This window comes from Myxine glutinosa, chromosome 14, assembly GCF_964187855.1.
Source record: "Myxine glutinosa chromosome 14, kmMyxGlut1.1, whole genome shotgun sequence".
NCBI lineage: Eukaryota > Metazoa > Chordata > Myxini > Myxiniformes > Myxinidae > Myxine > Myxine glutinosa.
In genome coordinates, this window is record NC_136274.1 from 83,887,281 (window position 1) to 83,911,516 (window position 24,236).

The 24,236-nt window shown below is 46.3% G+C and overlaps 1 protein-coding gene across 1 annotated transcript in view; it reads left to right on the plus strand.

The window, feature by feature from the left end:
* Positions 1-318: 318 nt before the first annotated feature.
* Positions 319-24,236, plus strand: part of LOC144888853 (uncharacterized) — a 79,283-nt gene continuing 55,365 nt past the window's right edge. Inside the window, 1 exon segment of the mRNA XM_078768371.1 lies at positions 319-411. Coding sequence (XP_078624497.1) covers positions 319-411 — 93 coding nt within the window.

Below are 24,236 nucleotides of genomic sequence, written 5' to 3' on the forward strand. Positions count from 1 at the left end.
AGGACGCTGGATCAGCCTTCACTTTTGAGGCTGGACACTGAGGAACCCTCTGCGGAAGATGGGGTCTTCATCACTGTGACCTCCAAGAAGAGGAAAAAACGTGGTGGGGTTGGTAAGGATGTGCAATTGAGCCATCCAAAAAAGATGGCGCCGGCAAAGGAGCATAACGTTCCTGTTTCAGAAACGGATTCGTCCACGGCTGGTTTTGCTTTGCAAAACAGATTCAGTGTTTTAGGCGAAGAAGAAGAAGAAGACGTTTCCGTACCTGATTGTTGCGAGCCGCGCACAACGGCCCCAGAACCCATCGTAAACACCTCCATGGCTACTGGCAAGGTAACCTCTAATGAGGTGCCTGATGCACCCCCACTCCCTGTTCAGTGTGAAATGGCTGAAACAATGGAGGCGGAAAATGTAACGACCTCTTCTCCCCTGGTAGAGTGCGAAGCCTCCGTTGCAGAAACTTCAGTTTCTCACGTGGTATTTAAAACCCCCATTACGGAAACACCGGTCCTACCTCGGTGAAGGGAGAATTTTCCGCTGTGGAAACACTCACTTCAGAGTGTGTTAATGTTAATAAAAACTACTATGATGATGACTCAGACGGTGCCGCGTCACTTGCCTCCGCGTGCTAGTATTGAAGCCTGGAATGATCCAGGTTTGGTTCAAGGTTCACCAAGGGAGGCGCTGAAGTTTCACCCACCAAGATCTTAAAGTTTCTTCAAAGTTGGCCATCCACCGTTTGCCCTTCACGTGACTCGTGGTGGTCCCTCTCGGCTCTCCCCCCGTTGGTATTTTTGTGCACACAAGATTGTTCACGGTTCTGTTTAAATATTATTTAAATATGTATAACCTTTCCCCTTCAGTGTTTTACTCAGTGGTATTTTACAACACGCTGTTTTTCTTCCTATTTAAAAGGCTTTTCTCAATTTCCTCTCCAACTCATTCCACCTCAAAAAAAAGAAATTCAATATCTTATACGTCTCCCTCACTACATGGTCTAAATTCACATTCATTCCATCCCTCCTCCATCATTCTGAACCGGATTGCTAACTTGAAAATCACAACAAACCCAATTTGTTTTCAATGTTCGTCTTTCATTAATCATCCACTTTCTAAACTCCCCTCTTGCCCCTCCCATCCAAATCCCTCCCCTTGCACCTACACTCCTAAACTCCCCCCTTGCCCCGCCACTCTTAAACTCCCCCCCTACCCCTCCACTCCTGAACTCCCCCCTTGCCCTTCCACTCCTGAACTCCCCCCTTGCCCTTCCCCTCCTAAACTCCCCCCTCACTCCTCCCCTTCAAAACTCCCCCCCAACCCCTCCCATTCAAATCTCCCCCCATACCATTCCTCTCCAATTCTCCCTCCTCCCCCCTCCTCCTCCTCAAAGCTGCCTCCTCCCCACTTCGTCTCCCTTCTATCTCATACCTCCACCCCCCCCAACCTTCTTCTTTCCTCTGCCCCCCCTCAAACAACCCCTCTCTGTGCCTCATCCCTTCACCTTCAAACCTTTCATCCTCCTCATCCTTCCCTTTCTTGGAACTCTTCTGCAATCGCTGACACACTAACAACTGCTCTCCCTACCTCCCCCTCTCATCCTTCATCTTACCCTACTCCTCCCCTCCCCTGTCCTGTACCCGATGCTCCCCCTCTCTCTTCATCAACGGTATGGACCTCAAACATCCGGGGCCTTCGCTCAAACCTGACTGATCTCTCCATACAGGTTGCTTCTGACAATCCAGACTTGATCTGCTTAACAGAGACTTTCCTCCTTCAAGATGTCTCTGATTCCTTAATATCTCTTCCTGGTTACTCCCTCCTCCGGTATGATAGACCTGAGCCTCGGCCTGGTGGTGGGGTGGCTATCTTTATCAAAAACTCTCTTCCTCACTCTCCTTGCACTGCCCTCTCTCCTCCTCACCCCCAGGAGTACCTCTGGCTACGGCTTCCTCTCCGCTCCCACCTTTTGTTCATATGTGTTCTGTACCGTCCCCCAAACAGTGATGACTCCATCTACATTTCACTGTCTGACAACATGGACCAACTTCTATCCACTCATCCCAACTCACTCTTCCTCATATGTGGTGACTTCAATTGTCATCATGCCACCTGGTTGGGTGTGGGTTCCTCTCTCACCAGTCATGGCACCTCAGCAAAGGACTTCTGTGACTCACTGGGATTGACACAATCTGTCAATTTCCCGACCCGGATCTCAGCCAATGGAGTATCTTCTCTTCTAGACTTGATTATGACTAACTTCCCTGCTAATGTCTGCTGCTCTTCTTCTGCTCCAATCGGTTCTTCTGATCATGTGCTTGTCAAAGTGGACATCTCTCTGGCCATTCTCAGAGAGCCTCCTCAGCGTCGACGAGTCTGGCATTTCACTCAGGCCGACTGGGACGGTCTTCAAGCAGCCATCAATCGTCTGGATTGGTCTCCCATCTCCACTGCCTCTGACATCAATTCTTCCTGGGAATTCTTCCAAAGCAAACTGATCTCTCTCATGCACAGATTTATCCCATCTCGCCTTCAGTTGTCTTACCCTTCCTCCCGTCCATGGTACACTGAATCTTGTGGTGAGGCAGTTGCCCTGAAACAACTTGCCTTTGCCTCTTGGAAGGCTAATCCAACTGAAGGCAATCTCAGTTCCTTCCACCAAGCTCGGAACAAGTGTGTGTCTACCCTCAGGAGTGCCAGGAAGCACTATCTCTCCTCACTCAAGAATGAACTCTCAAACCTGTCTCCTTCCTCCAAATCCTGGTGGCGTCTGGTCAAATCCGTTTCTGGTGTTTGTTCCCCCTCCATCCCCTCCCTTACCTCAAATGGCCACACAGTTGACATCGCACATGACAAAGCCGAATGCCTCAACTCTGTGTTTGCCTCAAAATCCTTAGTCCCAAACCCATCTCTCTCTGTTCCCACCTTTCCCAGTCGAACCAAACTGCTCCTGGACTCTGTGACCTTCTCTCCTGACAAGGTGGAGGGGTTTTTGTCAAACCTCGACTCTGATTCTGCAACTGGACCTGATGGCATGAGCCCACGGGTCCTAAAATCCTGCTCTGCCGCTCTATCTCACCCTCTCTCTGTTCTTTTCACCCTATCCTTTGCTCAAGGTCATCTGCCAGCATCCTGGAAATCAGCAAACATTACCGCTTTACACAAAAAAGGTGCAAAAACAGATCCTTGCAACTACAGACCAATCAGCCTGCTCCCAATTATCAGCAAAGTCATGGAATCCATCATTGCTTCGGATATTAAATCTTTCCTCTTCTCCAATGGCTTGATCTCTGATCATCAATTTGGTTTCAGACCAGGTCACTCTACTCTGGACATGCTGCTTCTGCTGTCTCAACAATGGATGGAGGTCCTCAATGCCAAACAGGAAATCAGAGCTGTCTCCCTTGACATATCACGTGCCTTCGATACGGTCTGGCACCCAGCTCTGCTCACCAAACTCTCCTCCTATGGTATCCATGGAAATCTCCATGCATGGCTTGCGGACTTCCTCTCTGGTCGTAGTCAACGTGTGGCCCTGAATGGATTTCTCTCATCTCCCCTTCCCGTTCAGGCTGGAGTTCTCCAAGGCAGTGTGCTGGGCCCTGTGCTTTTTCTGGTCTTTATCAATGATCTCTCCGACTCTCTGGAAAATACTCTGTATCTCTTTGCTGATGACTCCACTCTCTGCCGCTCCATTCCTCTTCCCTCAGATCAGCAGTCTGCAGCCTCCTCACTCTCTGAAGACCTGGACAAAATCACAGACTGGTCGAACATGTGGAACATGTCTTTCAATCCTGACAAATCTCACACTCTTACTATGTCTCTCCGAAAAGATCGACTGGACAACCCTCCCATCTACTTTCTCAACAATCCTCTCCAAGAAGTTCTGTCGCTCAAGCTTTTGGGTCTCACCATGTGCCATGATCTTTCTTGGGAAAACCACATTTCCAAGCTGGCCTCCAAAGCCAGTCGCCGACTGGGCATCCTCCGTCGTGCGAAGTCCTTCCTAGGCACACCTGAGCTCCTCACCACATACAAGGCTTTCATCCACAGCTCAATGGAATACTGTTCTCCCCTATGGGCTGGTGCTCCTGCCTCACACCTGGCTCGGCTTCACGCTGTTGAATCCAAAGCTTTCAGAATCATTGGAATCTCCCGCGATGAAGCTATCTCTGAGGGCCTTTCACTCACTCACCGCAGGCAGGTAGGTGGTCTTTCTGTCTTCTACCGACTCCTCTCCGGCCTTGCTCCCCCAGCTCTCTCTGTGCTCTGTCCCCCAAATATTCGTACAGGTCGCACAAGATCTGCCAGCCACCCTCTGATGGTTAAACTGCCGAAATCTCGGCTCTCTGCTCACCTTCACTCTTTCATTCCTCTTTTCTTCCGCCTCTGGAACAAACTCCCACACTCACTTCAATCACACTCCTCCCTCCAGGTCTTCAAAACAGCTGTTCACCACCATCTCTTATCTTCCCCCATCCAAAACCTTGATCTTCTCTACCCCCACTAATTCACCCCAGATCCACCTTGTTTGAAATTCCAACTTCTTTCCTGGAAGTCTTGGCAGTGTCCATATGTTTTATACCTCTCCCACCCCCCCCCCCCCTTCCCATGCCTCCCCCCCAAAGCCCTCTTCCTCCCACAGTTCTCTCGATGTCTCCATGTCTCTCGGTACCTGCTCTCAAATGTTGTGTTTGTGTCCTTCCCCCTCTCTCCCCATCTTGTCTACCGCTCCCGATGTTATTTGTTTTGTGTGTCTGTTTGTCTTTCTGTGTGATTAATGTTCGCTCTTTCACGAGCCTCGATCTTGTATACAAAAAGAAAAAGAAAAAGAAAAAAAGACACTTTTCGAGAGAAACAAATCAAAATCAATAACTTCTTTCCAGATTTGTCTGCTTTCATAACTTCCTCCAAACATCTCCTCCTCAAGGCAGAACAGCTTGGTGTGACAGAGTCACAAGTGTTTCGCCTTAGGAAATGTGTGCTCAAAGCCAGGAAGGAGCTGCAGCCACAGTCTGACTTCCTCCCCACCTAATTATTTTTCCTTAAATTTACAAGGTGACTTTTTCTATTGTAACCTTAATTATTAATGGAGGGGGGGGGGTAAGGGGAAGGGGAAGGGGTGTTCCCCCCTGCATAAGGCCCAGGTAAAGTCGCTCGTCCAGCATAAACGTTTTGATATTGTTATTTTGCAAGAGACGAGGTGTAGCCCTTCTTGCGTTAGCGAATGGAACAGAATGATGAGAGGACAGTGGTTCTTTAGCAGCTTGGCCTGCTCTCGTGCTGGGGTTGCTGTCTATTTGCATCATTCTTTCTGTGCACAGGGTGTCGCTTTTAAAGAAATTATTAAAGGGCATTTAGTCTCAGTGCATTTCTTTTTTAATGGTTATAAGCACACGATCCTAAATGTATATTCACCTAGTAATAGCACAGAAAGATTTGATTTTTTTTACACAGTTGGATTTTACTCTCACGCACCTTGACTTTGATGGTATTTTACTCTCACTCTGGCCCGGAATCGTGGTGCTGCTTACTGGACTTTCGACGTGAGCCTCTTGCAAAATGAAGCGTTCCTTGATGCTTTCCGGCCTTTTGGGAAGTTATAAAGTTGCGAAAGTCTTGCTTCTCTTGCCTCGGGCAATGGTGGGATAACGCAAAGGCCCAGATTAGGTCACTTTGCCAACAATATAACTCCTTTTGTACGAAGAACGAAACAGCGCTACAAACTCTCATCGCCAAAGAGATCTTGTGTCTGCAATCAAACCTTCCGGCCCAGAGCGCTGAAAGGACTTGTTCTTTAATTGTGAAAAGGAAAGCCCTCCTTCCTGAGCTCTGCGCAAAGCGGGCTCGAGGGGCTCTAATACGATTACGAAGGGAGAACCTGCATTTCATTGATACCTCTTCAAAGTTCTTCTTCGGTTTGGAACTGCGAGCGAAGAGAAACCAGCAAATAATTTCACTGTGCACGCAAGGAGGTCGAACGACTCAGGACCAAAACGAGATCAGAACTTTGGTCGAATAATATTTTTCAGATTTGTATTGTGCCAGGGACACAAAAAATGATGTGATTCTTTCCTTGACTGCTTCTCTGCCAACCCTGTCTGAGTCTGCACGGCAGCACCTGGACGAGGAAGTTACCCTCGAGGAACTCTTTGCCGCTTTGCAAACTTTGCCCACGGGCAAGGCTTCGGGGCTGGATGGAATCCCTGCGGAGGTCTATAAGGCCTTCTGGGACCAACTGGGACCCGAACTGCATGGTCCTCTTAATTGAGGGCCTGCGTTCAGGCTTATTACCACTCAGTTGCTGTAGGGCTGTACTTGCCCTTATACCCAAGAAGGGAGACCTTCAACAACTTTGGAATTGGCGTCCAATTTCCCTCCATTGCATGGACTATAAAATTATCTCAAAAACTCTTGCAAACCGCCTCAAGCCTGTCATCGGGGATATTGTACACCCCGATCAATCCGATTGTATCCCGAAAAGAACAATACATGATTGCATTTTTATTGTGCGTAACGTGATCGACATTTGTACCGCGGAACAAAGAAATGTTGGTCTCGTGTTTTTAGATCAAGAAAAGGCTTTTGATCCCGTCGATCATTTTTACCTCTTTGCTGTTTTACGGGGGTTTGATTTTGGGGAAACCTTCATCGGTCACGTCAAATTATTGTATAATAATATTTTTAGCCTGCTTAAGGTGAATAATATTTTAAGTCAGCCTTTCTCTGTGACTCGGGGTATTCGCCAAGGGTGCCCTTTGTCCGGCCTTCTTTATTCCCTCTCCGTTGAGCCTCTTCTGAATCGGGTGCGCACACGGCTTCGTGGTTATTGTCCTCTGCCATCGGCCAATCCGGTAAAGACCATCACTTATGCGGATGACCTATGCACATTTGTTATTTCTGATGAAGATATCTGTGCCCTGGTCGAGTCCACCAATGAGTTTACCTTGGCTAGCTCCGTAAAGGTCAACTGGCAGAAGACCAAAGCTCTTTACTTAGGCCCACGGAATGGTACCCCCCCCCCCCCCCCTCCGACCCTGCCAATGCAGCTTGAGGGGGCACATGATGGGATACGCTACTTCGGGGTCTTTCTCGGCACTCAGGATTTCATTTCTAAAAACTGGGAATCGCTGATTACTAAGACTGCGCAGCGGCTGCAAAAATGGAGGGGACTATTGAGACAGCTTTCCTATCGGGGTCGTACTCTGGTCATCAATAACCTCGCGGCATCGATGCTGTGGCATAGTTTTATGGCACTACAGGCCCCAGGTTCTATTCTTAAAAAGCTCCAAAGTATTTTTGTCAATTTATTTTGGGATGGGAAGCCTGGCGTAATAAGTCTGCCCATTGCTGAAGGTGGACAGGGATTGATAGACATAACAAGTAAAGTGATGGCTTTTCGTCTCCTTGCAATCCGAAGGCTGTTGTATTCCGATGTACCATGGAAAGCCTTTACTCACTGCTTGCTCAGGCAAGCAGGGAGACTTGGCTTCGGTGACGAACTCTTTCTTCTTGATGCAGCGAGGGTGGACATAACATTGATCCCCTTGTTTTACAGAAGTATACTGGAAGCATGGCGGACAGTCGCTGTTTGCCGTGACACCAGTGCCTATACGCTCCAAATGTTTTTAAATGAACCAATTTTTTTAAATCCCATTTTTTAAAGGGGTCTGTAGTGACCGTTCTTTTGTGCAAAAGTTCATTGATGTCAACTTTACCTAGGGTCAAGCACCTTAGAAATCCCTAGACATATCGATGGAAGATGGCTGCCAATGTCGCCGTGGCCACTGGTGTGAGATCCATCAGAGTTATTGGAAGGATTTTCTCTGTGATTTCACGAGCTTTTACACTAACCGGGCTAAAGTGGGATCCAGAGATTGAGGCTGCCCTCCCTCTGTCCCAATGTCCTTTTCCTCGTCTTTTAATTTCATTTCGGGGTTTATCTCCTTTAACTCGATGGAGAAATCCTCGGTGTATAGTCTAAGTGTTAACACTCTCATTCCTGACAGACCTGCGGAGCCACGAGCTCATTGGAAGGCGCTGCTCCAAGCTGGCCATTCCGCAACAATCAAATGGCACGTGATGTATAAGGAGCCAATCGTCAAGCGCTCTGGGAATACGCAATGGTGGCTGGCGCACTACATCTTGCCTTGCAATATTCTGTCGCATCGCATGTGTTCTGAAAATTCAGAATTGTGCCCCTTTTGCGGTGCCCCTGAAACCATTTTTCATGCCTTTATTGAGTGCTCGAGACTGTCCTCCCTTTTAAAAATGTTATTAAGTGTGACTCAGGGGCTCGGTTTGATTTTCACACATTGTGTTTTTATACTATTTGATTCACTACTAGTGCGCGTCTGCAAATTCGGCTATCAGATGATCACGAACCTGTGATTGTATATGGTTTTAATATTTCTCACCGATGTAAAAATGAATGTTTTTTTAGGGAACTTCTTGTGCTCCGAAGCAAAGCTTGCCATTTATTTATCAGGAAAACGGAAATTGCAGAACATTGATATTTTAGCTGATGACGTTTTAAAGATTTTTAAAGCGTCGGTTACATCTCGTGTCCATTTTGAGTTTGGAATCCACGATTCTGCTGTCTTCGAAAAACGATGGTTTGCCAAACAATCTTTATGTAGCTTGGTCAATGGTGTTCTTGTAATTAATTTATAATCTGGAATCTTTGCTTCTATGTTACCCCATCCACCATGCTCTTTCTCTACATGTGTTGCATGTATTTTTTATTTTGAAGTAAGCCATAATAACCCTTTTGTTTGGACATAATTGTCTAGAATCATATTGAATAAAATTGAATGATTCCTTTCAATAAAGGAGCAAAAATCAAAATCTCTCTCGCGCGCTCCCTGCTGGCCGTTTGTGGTTTGGGCGTGGCAGGATGGCGGCTGTGCATGTGTGGTGAGGTGCGAGCTGCTCCAACTTTCGATCTTTCTACCGCCCCCTGCCCCCCCCCCCCCCTTTTGTGGTCGTTGTTCTCACCTTCTCCTTTTCATTTTTGTTTATTTTCACATTGTGTATTCTCTGTCTTCCACCACCACTCCATTTTCATCAAACCCGGAACCAAAACCCTCGTCCTCCCTTCCCATTTTTCCTCCCCCCCCCCCCTTTTCCCCCAACCTCCCAGTTCCATGCCCGTTCCCCCCGCTTGGTCTTCCCTTCCTCTGACCGTTCCCCTCACCCACTTGTTCCCCTCACCCTCCCCCTCCACACCTCTATTGCATTCCTCGCTTGTGTTGCTATCTCTATTTTTATTTTTTCCACTTTCGTTTCTTCCCCTGAGATACAGAGAGAGAAAGCCCACGCCTTTCGGTGAGATCGAGGGGTGAGTCCATCGGCACTGACGGGTTGTCGTGATTTCTCGTCCTTTTCCTCATTGAGAGGTGTGTTTTCTCGTGATAGTTTTGCTCGTGCTGGTGTATGCTGAGTAGCGTGTTAAAAGTTCAAGGAGGCAGAAATGAACATCTGAGAGTATCCAAACAACACAGTGACCGAACACGCAAGCCTAAGGCTGCAGGCCATCATCAAGCAACTGACTCCGCCTACGCGGAAACGGAAACAGGTTTACCTAATACGTCATGTGTAATACCAAAGGGTTTTGCAGTATCCAACATCTCCCCTTCCCTTCAAACCGACGACATATGGACGTGGTTTCCAAGAGGTGACAATCCCCCAAATCAATCAGCATGAGTAGATACTACCATCCCTGCCCATAACCATACGTGTGGTAACAAGAACACAAAGCAATATAGAGCAACAGTTCATGCATAACAATTTACAAATCGAGTCGCGTAGGTGCCCGGCGATTGCGTGGGATGCGACGGAGTGGAAAGTCAAATCTCACTCGCTTCAGTGGGTAGGAAGCTGGTCACCTGTGAAAGAAATAGATGCATGGCCACCCAGAGAGTCGGTCGACGTAGACCAGATACGATTTTCCCGCGTGGGAAAACAAATCAGCAGATACCTCCTCGAACACACGCCGTGGTAGTGTATCGCTCATTAATGGTTCCTTCTGAAGGCTGGCCATTCTCTCCTGACACAGGACACAAGCGAGTCACGTTGGCAATATCGTTGTTGATATTTCCCCAATGATATTGGCCGGCGAGGTTACGTTTTTTCGCAGCTGTCCACGCTCTCCACGCTATCGAAGTTAAGTAATTGTTCCCATTTGTATTTTGGTCAAAACTGTATTTATTTCATGGTGTGTGTGCCTACAGTGGGTCCCCAGGACAATTATCGGTGTAAATCTTTCATACCTGTACAGAAAATCGTGTTAATTTGTGTCGTGTCTTTTGAGGCCTTGTACCGTGTCCTACCTTGAGGCTTTGTTTTTCTCCCAGCGGTCCGTCTATTGTGCTCCAATAACTTTCGTTCTATGTTTTTCCCAGTCTTTTCACCCCATAGACTACTTCCTTGTTTAAAATCTCAACTCAAAAGAAACAAAACAAAAAAAAAACATTTCCTTCTCTGTTCTTATTCGTTGTTCTTATTCGTTTATTCGTTGTTCTTATTCGTTCGTTCGTTCTTCGACCACGTGTTTCTCCCCCATTTCCCCAGATAGTTTTCACTGTTAAACTTTTAAATGTTTAAACTTTCCCCTGAAGTACTGTATTCTGTCGTATATTATAACACCTTTTTCTTCTTCTTCTTTAAAAGGTTGCTTTCGACTTGCTCACCAAATCTATTCATCCCAAAAAAAAATTCCATCTCTTACAGTGCCGCTTTCATACATTCCCTAAACTCACCTGCACTCCACCCCCCCCCCCCCCCTCCAGCGTCCTTAAACGTATTTTTAACTCGAAGGTCACAAGAAACTCATTTTGCAATAAATGTTCGATTCCCATTAATCGTACACTTTCCAAAATCCAATCTCACCCCTCCCCTCCAAATCTTCCCCATCACCCCTCCCCTCCAAATCTTCCCCATCACCCATCCCTTTCAAATCTCCCCCCTTGCCCCTTCCCTCCTAAACTCCCCCTACACCCCTCCCCTCCTAGACTCCCCCTCACCCCTCCCCTCCGAGACTCCCCCCTCACCTCCAAATCTCCCCCATCCCTTTCAAATCCCTCCCCTTGTCCCTTCCCTCCAAAACTCCCCCCTAACCCCTCCCCTCATAAACTCCCCCCTCGCCCCTCCCCTTCAAATCTCCCCACCCTCATTTCTTCTCCATTTCCCCCCTCTCACCCCTCTTCCTCAAAGCATCCTCCCCGTTTCTTCCCCCTTCCAACTCTCACCTCCATCTCCCCCAACCTTCTGCCTCGCTATTCCGCCTCCTCAAATAACACCTCATTGTGCCTCACACAATCACCATCAAACCTTTTGTCCGCCCCATCCTTCCCTTTCTCCGAGCTATTCTGAAATCTCTGACACCTTCAACAGCTCTCCCTACCTCTTCCATATCTTACCCTACCCCACCCCACCCCCCTGTTCTGTATCCGATGCTCCCCCTTCCTCTTCATTAACGGTATGGACCTCAAACATCCGGGGCCTTCGTTAAAACTTAACTGATCTCTCCATACAGGTTGCTTTTGACAAACCAGACGTGATCTGCTTAACAGAAACTTTCCTCCTTCATGATGTCTCTGATTCCTTAGTATCTCTCCCGGGTTACTCCCTCCTCCGGTATGATAGACCTGAGCCTCATCCTGGAGGTGGGGTTGCTATCTTTATCAAAAACTCTCTTTCTCACTCGCCCTGCAATGCCCTCTCTCCACCTCACCCCCAGGAATACCTCTGGATAGAGCTTCCCCTTCGCTCTCACCTTTTGTTCATATGTGTGTTGTACCGTCCACCAAACAGGGATGACTCCATCTACATCTTGCTGTCTGATAATATGGACCAACTTCTATCTACTCATCCCAACTCTCTCTTCCTCATATGTGGTGACTTCATTTGTCACCATGCCAGTTGGCTGGGTGTGGGTACCTCTCTCACCAGCCATGGCTCCTCAGCAAAGGACTTCTGCGACTCACTGGGACTGACACAATGTATCAATTTCCCGACCCGGATCTTGGTCAACGGAGCATCTTCTCTTCTGGACTTGGTTATGACTAACTTCCCTGAAAATGTCTGCTGCTCTTCTTCTGCTCCAATCGGCTCATCTGATCATGTGCTTGTTAAAGTGGACATCTCTCTGACCATTCTCAGGGAGCCTCCTCAGCGTCGACGATTCTGGCATTTCACTCAGGCCAACTGGCACGGTCTTCAAGCAGCCATCAATCATCTCGACTGGTCTCCCATCTCTACCATCAACTCATCCTGGGAATTCTTCCAAAGTAAATTGCTCTCTCTCATGCACAGATTTATCCCATCTCGTCTTCAGTTGTCATACCCTTCCTCCCGTCCATGGTACACGGAATCTTGTGGTGAGGCTGTTGCCCAGAAACAACTTGCCTTCGTCTCCTGGAAAGCAAATCCAACGGAAGGAAATCTCATTTCCTTTCACAAAGCCCGAAACAAGTGTGTGTCCACCCTCAGGAGAGCCAGGAAACAATATCTCTCCATTCTCAAGACCGAACTCTCTTATCTGTCTCCCTCTTCCAAATCCTGGTGGCGTCTCGTCAAATCTGTTTCTGGTGTTTGTTCCCCCTCCATCCCCTGCCTTACCTCAAACGGCTACACAGCTGACTCCACACGTGAAAAAGCTGAATGCCTCAACTCTGTGTTTGCCTCTAAATCTTGTGTCCTAAACCCATCCCTCTCTGTACCCACCGTACCCAGTCGTACCCAGCTGCTCCTGGACTCTGTGTCCTTTCCTCCTGACAAGGTGGAAAAGTTTCTGTCAACCCTCGACTCTGATTCTGCAACTGGACCTGACGGCATCAGCCCACGGGTCCTAAAATCCTGTTCTTCCGCTCTTTCACTCCCTCTCTCTGTTCTCTTCACCCTCTCTTTTGCTCAAGGTCATCTGCCATCTGCCATCTGCTTGGAAATCAGCCAACATCACCGCTTTGCACAAAAAAGGTGCAAAAACAGATCCTAGCAACTACAGACCAATCAGCCTTCTCCCAATTATCAGCAAAGTCATGGAATCCATCATTGCTTCGGATATGAAATCTTTCCTCTTCTCCAATGGCTTGATCTCTGATCATCAATTTGGTTTCAGACCAGGTCACTCTACTCTGGACATGCTGCTTCTGCTGTCTCAACAATGGATGGAGGTCCTCAATGCCAAACAGGAAATTAGACCTGTCTCCCTCGACATATCACGTGCCTTCGATACGGTCTGGCACCCCGCTCTGCTCACCAAACTCTCCTCCTTTGGTATCCATGGAAATCTCCACGCATGGCTGGAGGAATTCCTCTCTAGTCATAGTCAACGTGTGGCCCTGAATGGGTTTCTCTCATCTCCCCTTCCTGTTCAGGCTGGAGTTCCCCAAGGCAGTGTTCTGGGCCCTGTGCTTTTTCTGGTCTTCATCAATGATCTCTATGACTCTCTGGAAAATCCTCTCTATCTCTTTGCTGATGACTCCACTCTCTGCCGCTCCATTCCTCATCCCTCAGATCGGCAGTCTGCAGCCTCCTCACTCTCTGCAGACCTGGACAAAATCACAGAATGGGCAAACAAGTGGAACATGTCTTTCAATCCTGACAAATCTCACACTCTTACGATGTCTCTCCGGAAAGACCGACTGGACAACCCTCCCATCCACTTTCTAAATAATCCTCTCCAAGAAGGTCTGTCACTCAAGCTTTTGGGTCTCACTATCTGCCATGATCTTTCCTGGGAAAACCACATTTCAAATCTGGCCTCCAAAGCCAGTCGCCGACTGGGCATCCTCCGTCGTGCGAAGTCCTTCCTTGGCACACCTGAGCTCCTCACCACATACAAGGCTTTCATCTGCAGCTCAATGGAATACTGCTCTCCCCTCTGGGCTGGTGCTCCTGCCTCACACCTAGCTCGTCTTCACGCTGTTGAAACCAAAGCGTTCAGAATCATTGGAATCTCCCGGGATGAAGCTACCTCCGAGGGCCTTTCACTTACTCACCGCAGGCAGGTTGGTGGTCTTTCTGTCTTCTACTGACTCCTCTCCGGCCTTGCTCCCCCAGCTCTCTCTGTGCTCTGTCCCCCAAATATTCCTCCAGGTTGCACAAGATCTGCCTGCAACCCTCTTATGGTTAAACTGCCAAAATCAAGACTCTCTGCTCACCTTCACTCCTTCATTCCTCTTTTCTCCCGCCTCTGGAACAAACTTCCTCACTCTCTTCAATCCCACTCCTTCCTCCAGGTCTTTAAAACAGCTGTTCACCACCATCTCTTATCTTCCCCCATCCAAAACCCTGATATTTTTTACCCCTGCTAATTTCACCCCAAATCCACTTTTTTGAAATACCAACTTCTTTCCTGGAAGGACTTGGTGTCCTTGTGAGTAGATGATTAATGTTGTTCCTGGGACACCCCCAAATCTCCATTCACTTATATGTAAATTTTCCTCTCACCCTCACTTTTCTTCATTTCCCCTTAACACCCTCATTACTGCTACCCCTACTCCCTTATGAACCTCCTAACATTTACCCTTATGAACCTATGATCCTTCTAGCCTTATGGACCTACGATCCTTCTGGCTCTTCTACTATTGACACTGAGCACAGGTCCTTATACACTATTGCTTCTTCCATATCATCTGGCAGATCATCTTTGGCCCACTCAAACAATGATCCTTCAAATATTTGTTCATGCGTTGGAAATAATTTAATTCTCCTCCAACTTCCATCACCATCTAATAAATTAACAAAGTATATATTTGAGTTTGGTTCTTTATCAAGATATTTTAACTGAGCTAAGATAAAATGTTAAACCTCCCTCAATGTTCTTGTTTGAGCACCTCCAGTGCCACACACCATTTTAAAATTAAAGTATATATTTTCCTGAAAACCATCAAAGTTTTCCGTCCACTCAAAAATATCTCCATCCTTTTTCACCCAACTCACCGGTATTTAAATTAATTATCTTATTTGTTTTGTGAACTTTTTTACCAGTTGTCTTTTCAATAAGACTTTTTTGATATTTTTCACATTCATTATGTTTTCCATTTATATACCAAGGTTGATTACACCTCCACTCTTTCGTCTGGTTAATACTTGGTTCTATCATTTATATAATCGTAAAAAAGGCGGCGGTAGCCCGTTAAAATCCCTAACCCCCCTTTTTAACTTATCACTTATATATATTTTAGCACATAAATCCATATGGAACACTATCAATTCCATTTTCTAAAATAAACCTCTTATATATCATCAAAAGCTCCTAATGCTTTCTTATTTATCTCTTCTGTATATAATTGGTGTTTATAACTTCTTATTCCATTAATCTTTATAAACTCTTCTTTCTTTGTTGTTAAACAGTTATAATAATCCTTAAAGTTTATTGTTTCTTTAATAACATTTTTCTTTACACCTTTTAACTTCTTATCAGTCTTTTCAACGTTATTCACAATGTATTTATAAGCATAAGCCTTTGACCTCAATCCCACAAATTCACTCATAACACTTCCTCCCAATTCATCCTTAAACTTTCCAATCACCTTTTTATTTTTAGAAGAGAACAACTCACTCTCTGGACTATAATTATTAGTATCATAGATATTAATGTCTTTTTTCATGTCTGAATAAACATCATCAGTATTAATTTTCAAAAGAAAACTATCTGTATCCATATAAAGTAGATTAACATCATTTTGATATTTCTTCCTCAAGTTATTATAAAAGTAATCATACATTAATGACTTTGATAAATCAGGAATTGATGTTCCAATATAAATAGGTTTGTCCATTTCAATACTCTCTTTAATCAAATGGATCGCACAAAAGTTCTCAGTAAAGACCTCAGCTCTAGTAAAACTCGGTCTATTAACTAATTTTGATGCTTGTTCCCAAGATGTTGCTCGTCTGATATTTTGTCTTTTCCTCACGTTCTCCATGGTCTTACCAAAGACCGCATTATTCATCAATTTATAAAAGTCTTTCTCAAAATCTGTTTTTGACTCTGTTCTTCTTTGTGTATTAAAATCAATGTACTCCTTTAGCCAATGACTTTGATTGAACGTTAGAACCCTATGGATCTTCTCTACTCTTAGACCTTTTGATAAATATTGTCACAAATTTCTTTGGTGTAGAACATAATTTTTCTTGTTATATAATGTAGTAAGTAATTTTTCTGTTGATTCACCTATATCAAACGATCGTTGATAAATCACTCAACCATTCTTTCTTTGGACTTTCTTTCTCACAAGCAAATGGAAGATCTTTATGTTTGATATGAAGTTCTTCAGGATATTTTAAATCGACCTCAAAATAATAACCAACCTTTGAATCATCCAATTCTTTTTGTGTAGAGATACATACATCTTGCAAAACCTTTTTGTAGTCTTTTTCCTTTACCCATCTAAGTTTTCCATAAGGAAGAGCCTGAGACATTGCCCAGCCATACAGGTTGTTCGTGTCATAGTACATCAAGTAAGAACTCTTTTTCGTTGAATCATAATTTGGAAGATATTTGTTATTTGCTTTTGCGTATCTACTCGAGCAGACTTGTGAAATTCCACCTCTTTTTGCCTTTTCAATCATCAAAAGCATATCAACATCGGTTATCAAATCCAAAGCTTGTTTTGTCATTTTCAACATCGCGCTCCAAGCCAATTCAGGTGCTGTGTAGTAGTGAGCAGGATCCAATCCATATCCAGTGCGACAAACAGATCTAAAGGCTTCAAATACATCGGCCAATAAAAGCACATCAGTTTTGAGATACAAATCGTGATACTCGCCAAGATTCTTGATGTTATATTTTCCCCAAACATTTTGTGCATGTACATAATCTTTATCAGATATATGACTGTTGTTTAATTTGTTATAGAAATTTTCTTTTGAAGGAAGTTGTGTTTCATTGAATCTCTCAAATGAGTCCATATAGTCATAGGGATAAATTCCCTTTTGTGTTAGTAAATCTTTATCTGAAAAATACTCTGAAAGGCATGAAAACTCTTTCAGATTTTGAACCAAGTTAGCCAATGGACTTGCCATGAATTTAAATGTATCAAGAAATCTGATATGAGTAATAGGAGATGTGTGAATTGTTTTTGTGAATGAAATGTATTTCTGATCCGTGTTAGGAATTGCTGAAATGTGTCCAGATGTCTTTGAAAGTTCATTAATAAATAGATGAGTATCATAATGAGCGTTGTTATGAAGAAAGGTTTCTGGTTTTTGGTTTCAGACCAGGTCACTCTACTCTGGACATGCTGCTTCTGCTGTCTCAACAATGGATGGAGGTCCTCAATGCCAAACAGGAAATCAGAGCTGTCTCCCTTGACATATCACGTGCCTTCGATACGGTCTGGCACCCAGCTCTGCTCACCAAACTCTCCTCCTATGGTATCCATGGAAATCTCCATGCATGGCTTGCGGACTTCCTCTCTGGTCGTAGTCAACGTGTGGCCCTGAATGGATTTCTCTCATCTCCCCTTCCTGTTCAGGCTGGAGTTCCCCAAGGCAGTGTGCTGGGCCCTGTGCTTTTTCTGGTCTTTATCAATGATCTCTCCGACTCTCTGGAAAATCCTCTCTATCTCTTTGCTGATGACTCCACTCTCTGCCGCTCCATTCCTCTTCCCTCAGATCGGCAGTCTGCAGCCTCCTCACTCTCTGAAGGCCTGGACAAAATCACAGACTGGTCAAACAAGTGGAACATGTCTTTCAATCCTGACAAATCTCACTCTCTTACTATGTCTCTCCGAAAAGATCGACTGGACAACCCTCCCATCTACTTTCTCAACAATCCTCTCCAAGAAGTTCTGTCGCTCAAGCATTTGGGTCTCACTATCTGCCATGATCTTTCTTGGGAAAACCACATTTCCAAGCTGGCCTCCAAAGCCAGTCGCCGACTGGGCATCCTCCGTCGTGCGAAGTCCTTCCTAGGCACACCTGAGCTCCTCACCACATACAAGGCTTTCATCCGCAGCTCAATGGAATACTGTTCTCCCCCATGGGCTGGTGCTCCTGCCTCTCACCTGGCTCGGCTTCACGCTGTTGAATCCAAAGCTTTCAAAATCATTGGAATCTCCCGCGATGAAGCTATCTCTGAGGGCCTTTCACTCACTCACCGCAGGCAGGTAGGTGGTCTTTCTGTCTTCTACCGACTCCTCTCCGGCCTTGCTCCCCCAGCTCTCTCTGTGCTCTGTCCCCCAAATATTCCTACAGGTCGCACAAGATCTGCCAGCAACCCTCTGATGGTTAAACTGCCGAAATCTCGGCTCTCTGCTCACCTTCACTCTTTCATTCCTCTTTTCTCCCGCCTCTGGAACAAACTCCCACACTCCCTTCAATCCCACTCCTCCCTCCAGGTCTTTAAAACAGCTGTTCACCAACATCTCTTATCTTCCCCCATCCAAAACCTTGATCTTTTCTACCCCCACTAATTCACCCCAGATCCACCTTGTTTGAAATTCCAACTTCTTTCCTGGAAGTCCTGGCGGTGTCCATATGTTTATACCTCTCCCACACCCCCTCCCCCACCCCCTGCTGGAAGGCAATCAATACCCCACACCCTCGCCCCCCCCCCGACCCCCTGCTGGAAGGCAATCGATACATCAATCCCCCACACCCCACCCCCCACCCACCCCCTGCTGGAAGGCAATCGATACATCAATCCCCCACCCCCCCCCCCCCCCTGCTGGAAGGCAATCAACACCCCACACCCTCGCCCCGCCCCCCGACCCCCTGCTGGAAGGCAATCAACACCCCACACCCTCGCCCCCCCCTCCGACCCCCTGCTGGAAGGCAATCGATACATCAATCCCCCACACCCCACACCCCCCACCCCCTGCTGAAAGGCAACCAATAAAGCAATCCCCCCACCCCCTGCTGGAAGGCATCCAAAAAATCAAGCCCCTACCCCCCCACCCCCCATTGAAAAATGTCAAAATTCAGTCATCACCCTCCTCCCCCGTCCCCATTCCCAAAAATTCAAGCCCGTACGCGTACTCCTCCCCTTCACCTTTCCCCCATCATTCCATCACAATCTTCGCTGATCGGACCGCAGAACAAAACCAAGCACACTGTCAGTTTCAGTGTTACATGAATAAAATAAACAGATAATGAAGTGAAATAAAAAAATTAACAAACATTCTGACGAACAGAAACAACAACCTTCAGAAATGCTACAAAAGCCGCTATTTTGTACCTTAAACAACCATCTCAAGCACAGATTATTGTACTTTAAAAAGAACCCGCAATGACATCGCAAATCATTCGAGGAAGAGATTTATCAAACAGGAAGAATAAATAATGAAAAGGACATCAGTTCGTCCAAACATATCCGGATACCTCAAGCTGCGGCGCCCACCGAGCGCCCACTTCAGGCAATGGAGGGAAAGTGCGGAAAGTGCTGTATTAATTCATGAAAGCGCAGAGAGCTGTTTCCATGGTTTATCCCATGTTGATTACCCGTCAGCATTTGTTAAATTTACCCAGAGGTTTTGTTTCGGAACCATTTTTATAAAGAGAACAGCCGTTGCACTGAATAGAAGGGAAGAAAATATTTCGTTTTGCAGCCACGGAGGTATATAATATGGAGAGCCAATTGGCCACCTCGCAGCATTAGCCGCCGTGAAGCCACCGGAAATAGTCTGGCGGCCATATTGGGAAGCCGATCGTTTTGTAAACAAAGCCTGTCAAAGCAAAGGCGTGGCGTACTGATGATGCAGCTGGAGCGAATTTTAGGACCGCCGACTATTTAATTAATATAGAATACTAATATTTGAACTGATATTCTGGCTCAGAATCCCGTTCTTTAAGGAAATGGTGTTCATTAAGTTTGAAGTTGATTCTAGACGCATTTTTACTGGGGAATCCAATGGTTTAGAGCTTGTTTAAAAAAAAAAGTGCCCAAAATTACCGCTCGGTGTTCTTTATCGTTCTTCTCATGACCCAATCACCCACTAGTAGGAATAAGAATCCTGACATGTTACACCCCTGTTTAACTCCCGTCTTCACCTTGAACCATTCTGTTGTTTCACCTTGGTCGACGACCGCACATTGAAAGTCTTGGTAAAGGGCTTTTACAAGGTTCACTAATTTTCCAGGTATGCTGTATTTCTTCATTATGACCCAGACTTTCTCTGGGCAAGGAGTCGAAAGCTTTCTAGAAATCTATAAAATTGAGGTACATCGTCGTTTGCCATTCTTTGGCTTGTTCAATAATATTCCTCAATATAAAGATCTGATGTGTTGTCATGTTATATGATGTTACTTAATTCAGTCATTATATTGTAACTAAGATGTGTATGTTTCTATTACCGAGATGTTAGAAACCACGCAGATATAATGATAACCAGAGTTTATTCTACACTGACATGGGTCAGCAACACATCAACAGTGAGTCAGTCACATAAATGACATGAAACGCTGTCATGTAGTTAACCCACAAGCCTCACTGGTGAGCAAACAGGACCAGTTTGCAATATTTTTTCCTGATGCGCTCTTCCTTTATGTCATCATCGAGTGTTCTCACAACATGATGGAAACGTACCTCTCCACTCCACTCCTCTCCTCCTCTCACCTCTCACCCTTCCCACCTCACCCCTCCCACTCTCTCGTCCTCTCCACCTCACCTCACCCACTCTTCCTCTCCACCTCTCACCCTCTCCATCTCACCTCCTCATCCTCTCCACCTCACCTCACCCTCTCAGCCTCTCCACCTCACCCCATCCTCTCTTCCTCTCCACCTCACGCCACCTCTCACCCTCTCCATCTCACCTCCTCATCCTCTCCACCTCACCTCACCCTCTCCACCTCACCCCATCCTCTCATCATCTATACCTCACCCAACCGTCTCATCATTTCCACCTCACCCCACTCACCCTCTCTTCCTCTCCACCTCACCCCATCCTCATCTATACCTCACCGAGCCGTCTCATCATCTCCACCTCACCCCACTCACCCTCTCCACCTCACCCCATCCTCTCATCATCTATACCTCACCGAGCCGTCTCATCATCTCCACCTCACCCCACTCACCCTCTCCACCTCACCCCATCCTCATCATCTATACCTCACCGAGCCAGCTCATCATCTCCACCTCACCCCACTCACCCTCTCCACCTCACCCCATCCTCTCATCATCTATACCTCACCGAGCCGTCTCATCATCTCCACCTCACCCCACTCACCTTCTCCACCTCACCCCATCCTCATCATCTATACCTCACCGAGCCAGCTCATCATCTCCACCTCACCCCACTCACCCTCTCCACCTCACCCCATCCTCTCATCATCTATACCTCATCCAACCATCTCATCCTCTCCACCTCACCCCACTCACCCTCTCTACCTCTCCACCTCACCTTCTCTTCCTCTCCACTTTACATCACCTTCTCTACCTCTCCACCTCACCTCACCTCTCATAACCGTCTCCTCCTCTCATAACCGCCTCCTCTCATAACCCTCTCATAACCCACTCCTCTCATAACCCACTCCTCTCATAACCCACTCCTCTCATAACCCACTCCTCTCATAACCCACTCCTCTCATAACCCTCTCATAACTCAATCATCTCATAATCCACTCCTCTCATAACCCACTCCTCATAACTCACTCCTCACATAACTCACTTCACAAATAAGACTCCTTACAGTCGGTAAGCATCCAAAATGAATCAGCTTCCCAATATGGCCGCCAAGCAACTTCCGCTAGCTTCAGCCGACAGCCGTCATTGGCTCTCCATATTATATACCTCCGTGTTTGCAGCATTGAGGAACTCGGAAAACCCACGGAGGTATATAATATGGAGAGCCAATTGGCCACCTCGCAGCATTAGCCGCCGTGAAGCCACCGGAAATAGTCTGGCGGCCATATTGGGAAGCCGATCGTTTTGTAAACAAAGCCTGTCAAAGCAAAGGCGTGGCGTACTGATGATGCAGCTGGAGCGAATTTTAGGACCGCCGACTATTTAATTAATATAGAATACTAATATTTGAACTGATATTCTGGCTCAGAATCCCGTTCTTTAAGGAAATGGTGTTCATTAAGTTTGAAGTTGATTCTAGACGCATTTTTCCTGGGGAATCCAATGGTTTAGAGCTTGTTTGAAAAAAAAGTGCCCAAAATTACCGCTCGGTGTTCTTTATCGTTCTTCTCATGACCCAATCACCCACTAGTAGGAATAAGAATCCTGACATGTTACACCCCTGTTTAACTCCCGTCTTCACCTTGAACCATTCTGTTGTTTCACCTTGGTCGACGACCGCACATTGAAAGTCTTGGTAAAGGGCTTTTACAAGGTTCACTAATTTTCCAGGTATGCTGTATTTCTTCATTATGACCCAGACTTTCTCTGGGCAAGGAGTCGAAAGCTTTCTAGAAATCTATAAAATTGAGGTACATCGTCGTTTGCCATTCTTTGGCTTGTTCAATAATATTCCTCAATATAAAGATCTGATGTGTTGTCATGTTATATGATGTTACTTAATTCAGTCATTATATTGTAACTAAGATGTGTATGTTTCTATTACCGAGATGTTAGAAACCACGCAGATATAATGATAACCAGAGTTTATTCTACACTGACATGGGTCAGCAACACATCAACAGTGAGTCAGTCACATAAATGACATGAAACGCTGTCATGTAGTTAACCCACAAGCCTCACTGGTGAGCAAACAGGACCAGTTTGCAATATTTTTTCCTGATGCGCTCTTCCTTTATGTCATCATCGAGTGTTCTCACAACATGATGGAAACGTACCTCTCCACTCCACTCCTCTCCTCCTCTCACCTCTCACCCTTCCCACCTCACCCCTCCCACTCTCTCGTCCTCTCCACCTCACCTCACCCACTCTTCCTCTCCACCTCTCACCCTCTCCATCTCACCTCCTCATCCTCTCCACCTCACCTCACCCTCTCAGCCTCTCCACCTCACCCCATCCTCTCTTCCTCTCCACCTCACGCCACCTCTCACCCTCTCCATCTCACCTCCTCATCCTCTCCACCTCACCTCACCCTCTCCACCTCACCCCATCCTCTCATCATCTATACCTCACCCAACCGTCTCATCATTTCCACCTCACCCCACTCACCCTCTCTTCCTCTCCACCTCACCCCATCCTCATCTATACCTCACCGAGCCGTCTCATCATCTCCACCTCACCCCACTCACCCTCTCCACCTCACCCCATCCTCTCATCATCTATACCTCACCGAGCCGTCTCATCATCTCCACCTCACCCCACTCACCCTCTCCACCTCACCCCATCCTCATCATCTATACCTCACCGAGCCAGCTCATCATCTCCACCTCACCCCACTCACCCTCTCCACCTCACCCCATCCTCTCATCATCTATACCTCACCGAGCCGTCTCATCATCTCCACCTCACCCCACTCACCTTCTCCACCTCACCCCATCCTCATCATCTATACCTCACCGAGCCAGCTCATCATCTCCACCTCACCCCACTCACCCTCTCCACCTCACCCCATCCTCTCATCATCTATACCTCATCCAACCATCTCATCCTCTCCACCTCACCCCACTCACCCTCTCTACCTCTCCACCTCACCTTCTCTTCCTCTCCACTTTACATCACCTTCTCTACCTCTCCACCTCACCTCACCTCTCATAACCGTCTCCTCCTCTCATAACCGCCTCCTCTCATAACCCTCTCATAACCCACTCCTCTCATAACCCACTCCTCTCATAACCCACTCCTCTCATAACCCACTCCTCTCATAACCCACTCCTCTCATAACCCTCTCATAACTCAATCATCTCATAATCCACTCCTCTCATAACCCACTCCTCATAACTCACTCCTCACATAACTCACTTCACAAATAAGACTCCTTACAGTCGGTAAGCATCCAAAATGAATCAGCTTCCCAATATGGCCGCCAAGCAACTTCCGCTAGCTTCAGCCGACAGCCGTCATTGGCTCTCCATATTATATACCTCCGTGGGAAAACCGCCCAGCCGCAAATCCTTTCAAAAAAAACAAAACAAATTGAGTAAATACAAATTCACAAATTCATTGAGTAAATTTACAACATTGGGTTTCACTAACATGTGATTATACGTGCGTGAGAATAGAGGATAAATATATTCGGGAAACCGAGCTTGAGGCGATTCTAATTATACACCGCCTAATTCCAATTCACCACAGCAACAATTTGGAAGGGTCAAGAAAAATAATAATCCGCCACCGACTTTGGGAGAATGTCCTATAATATTATTCTTAT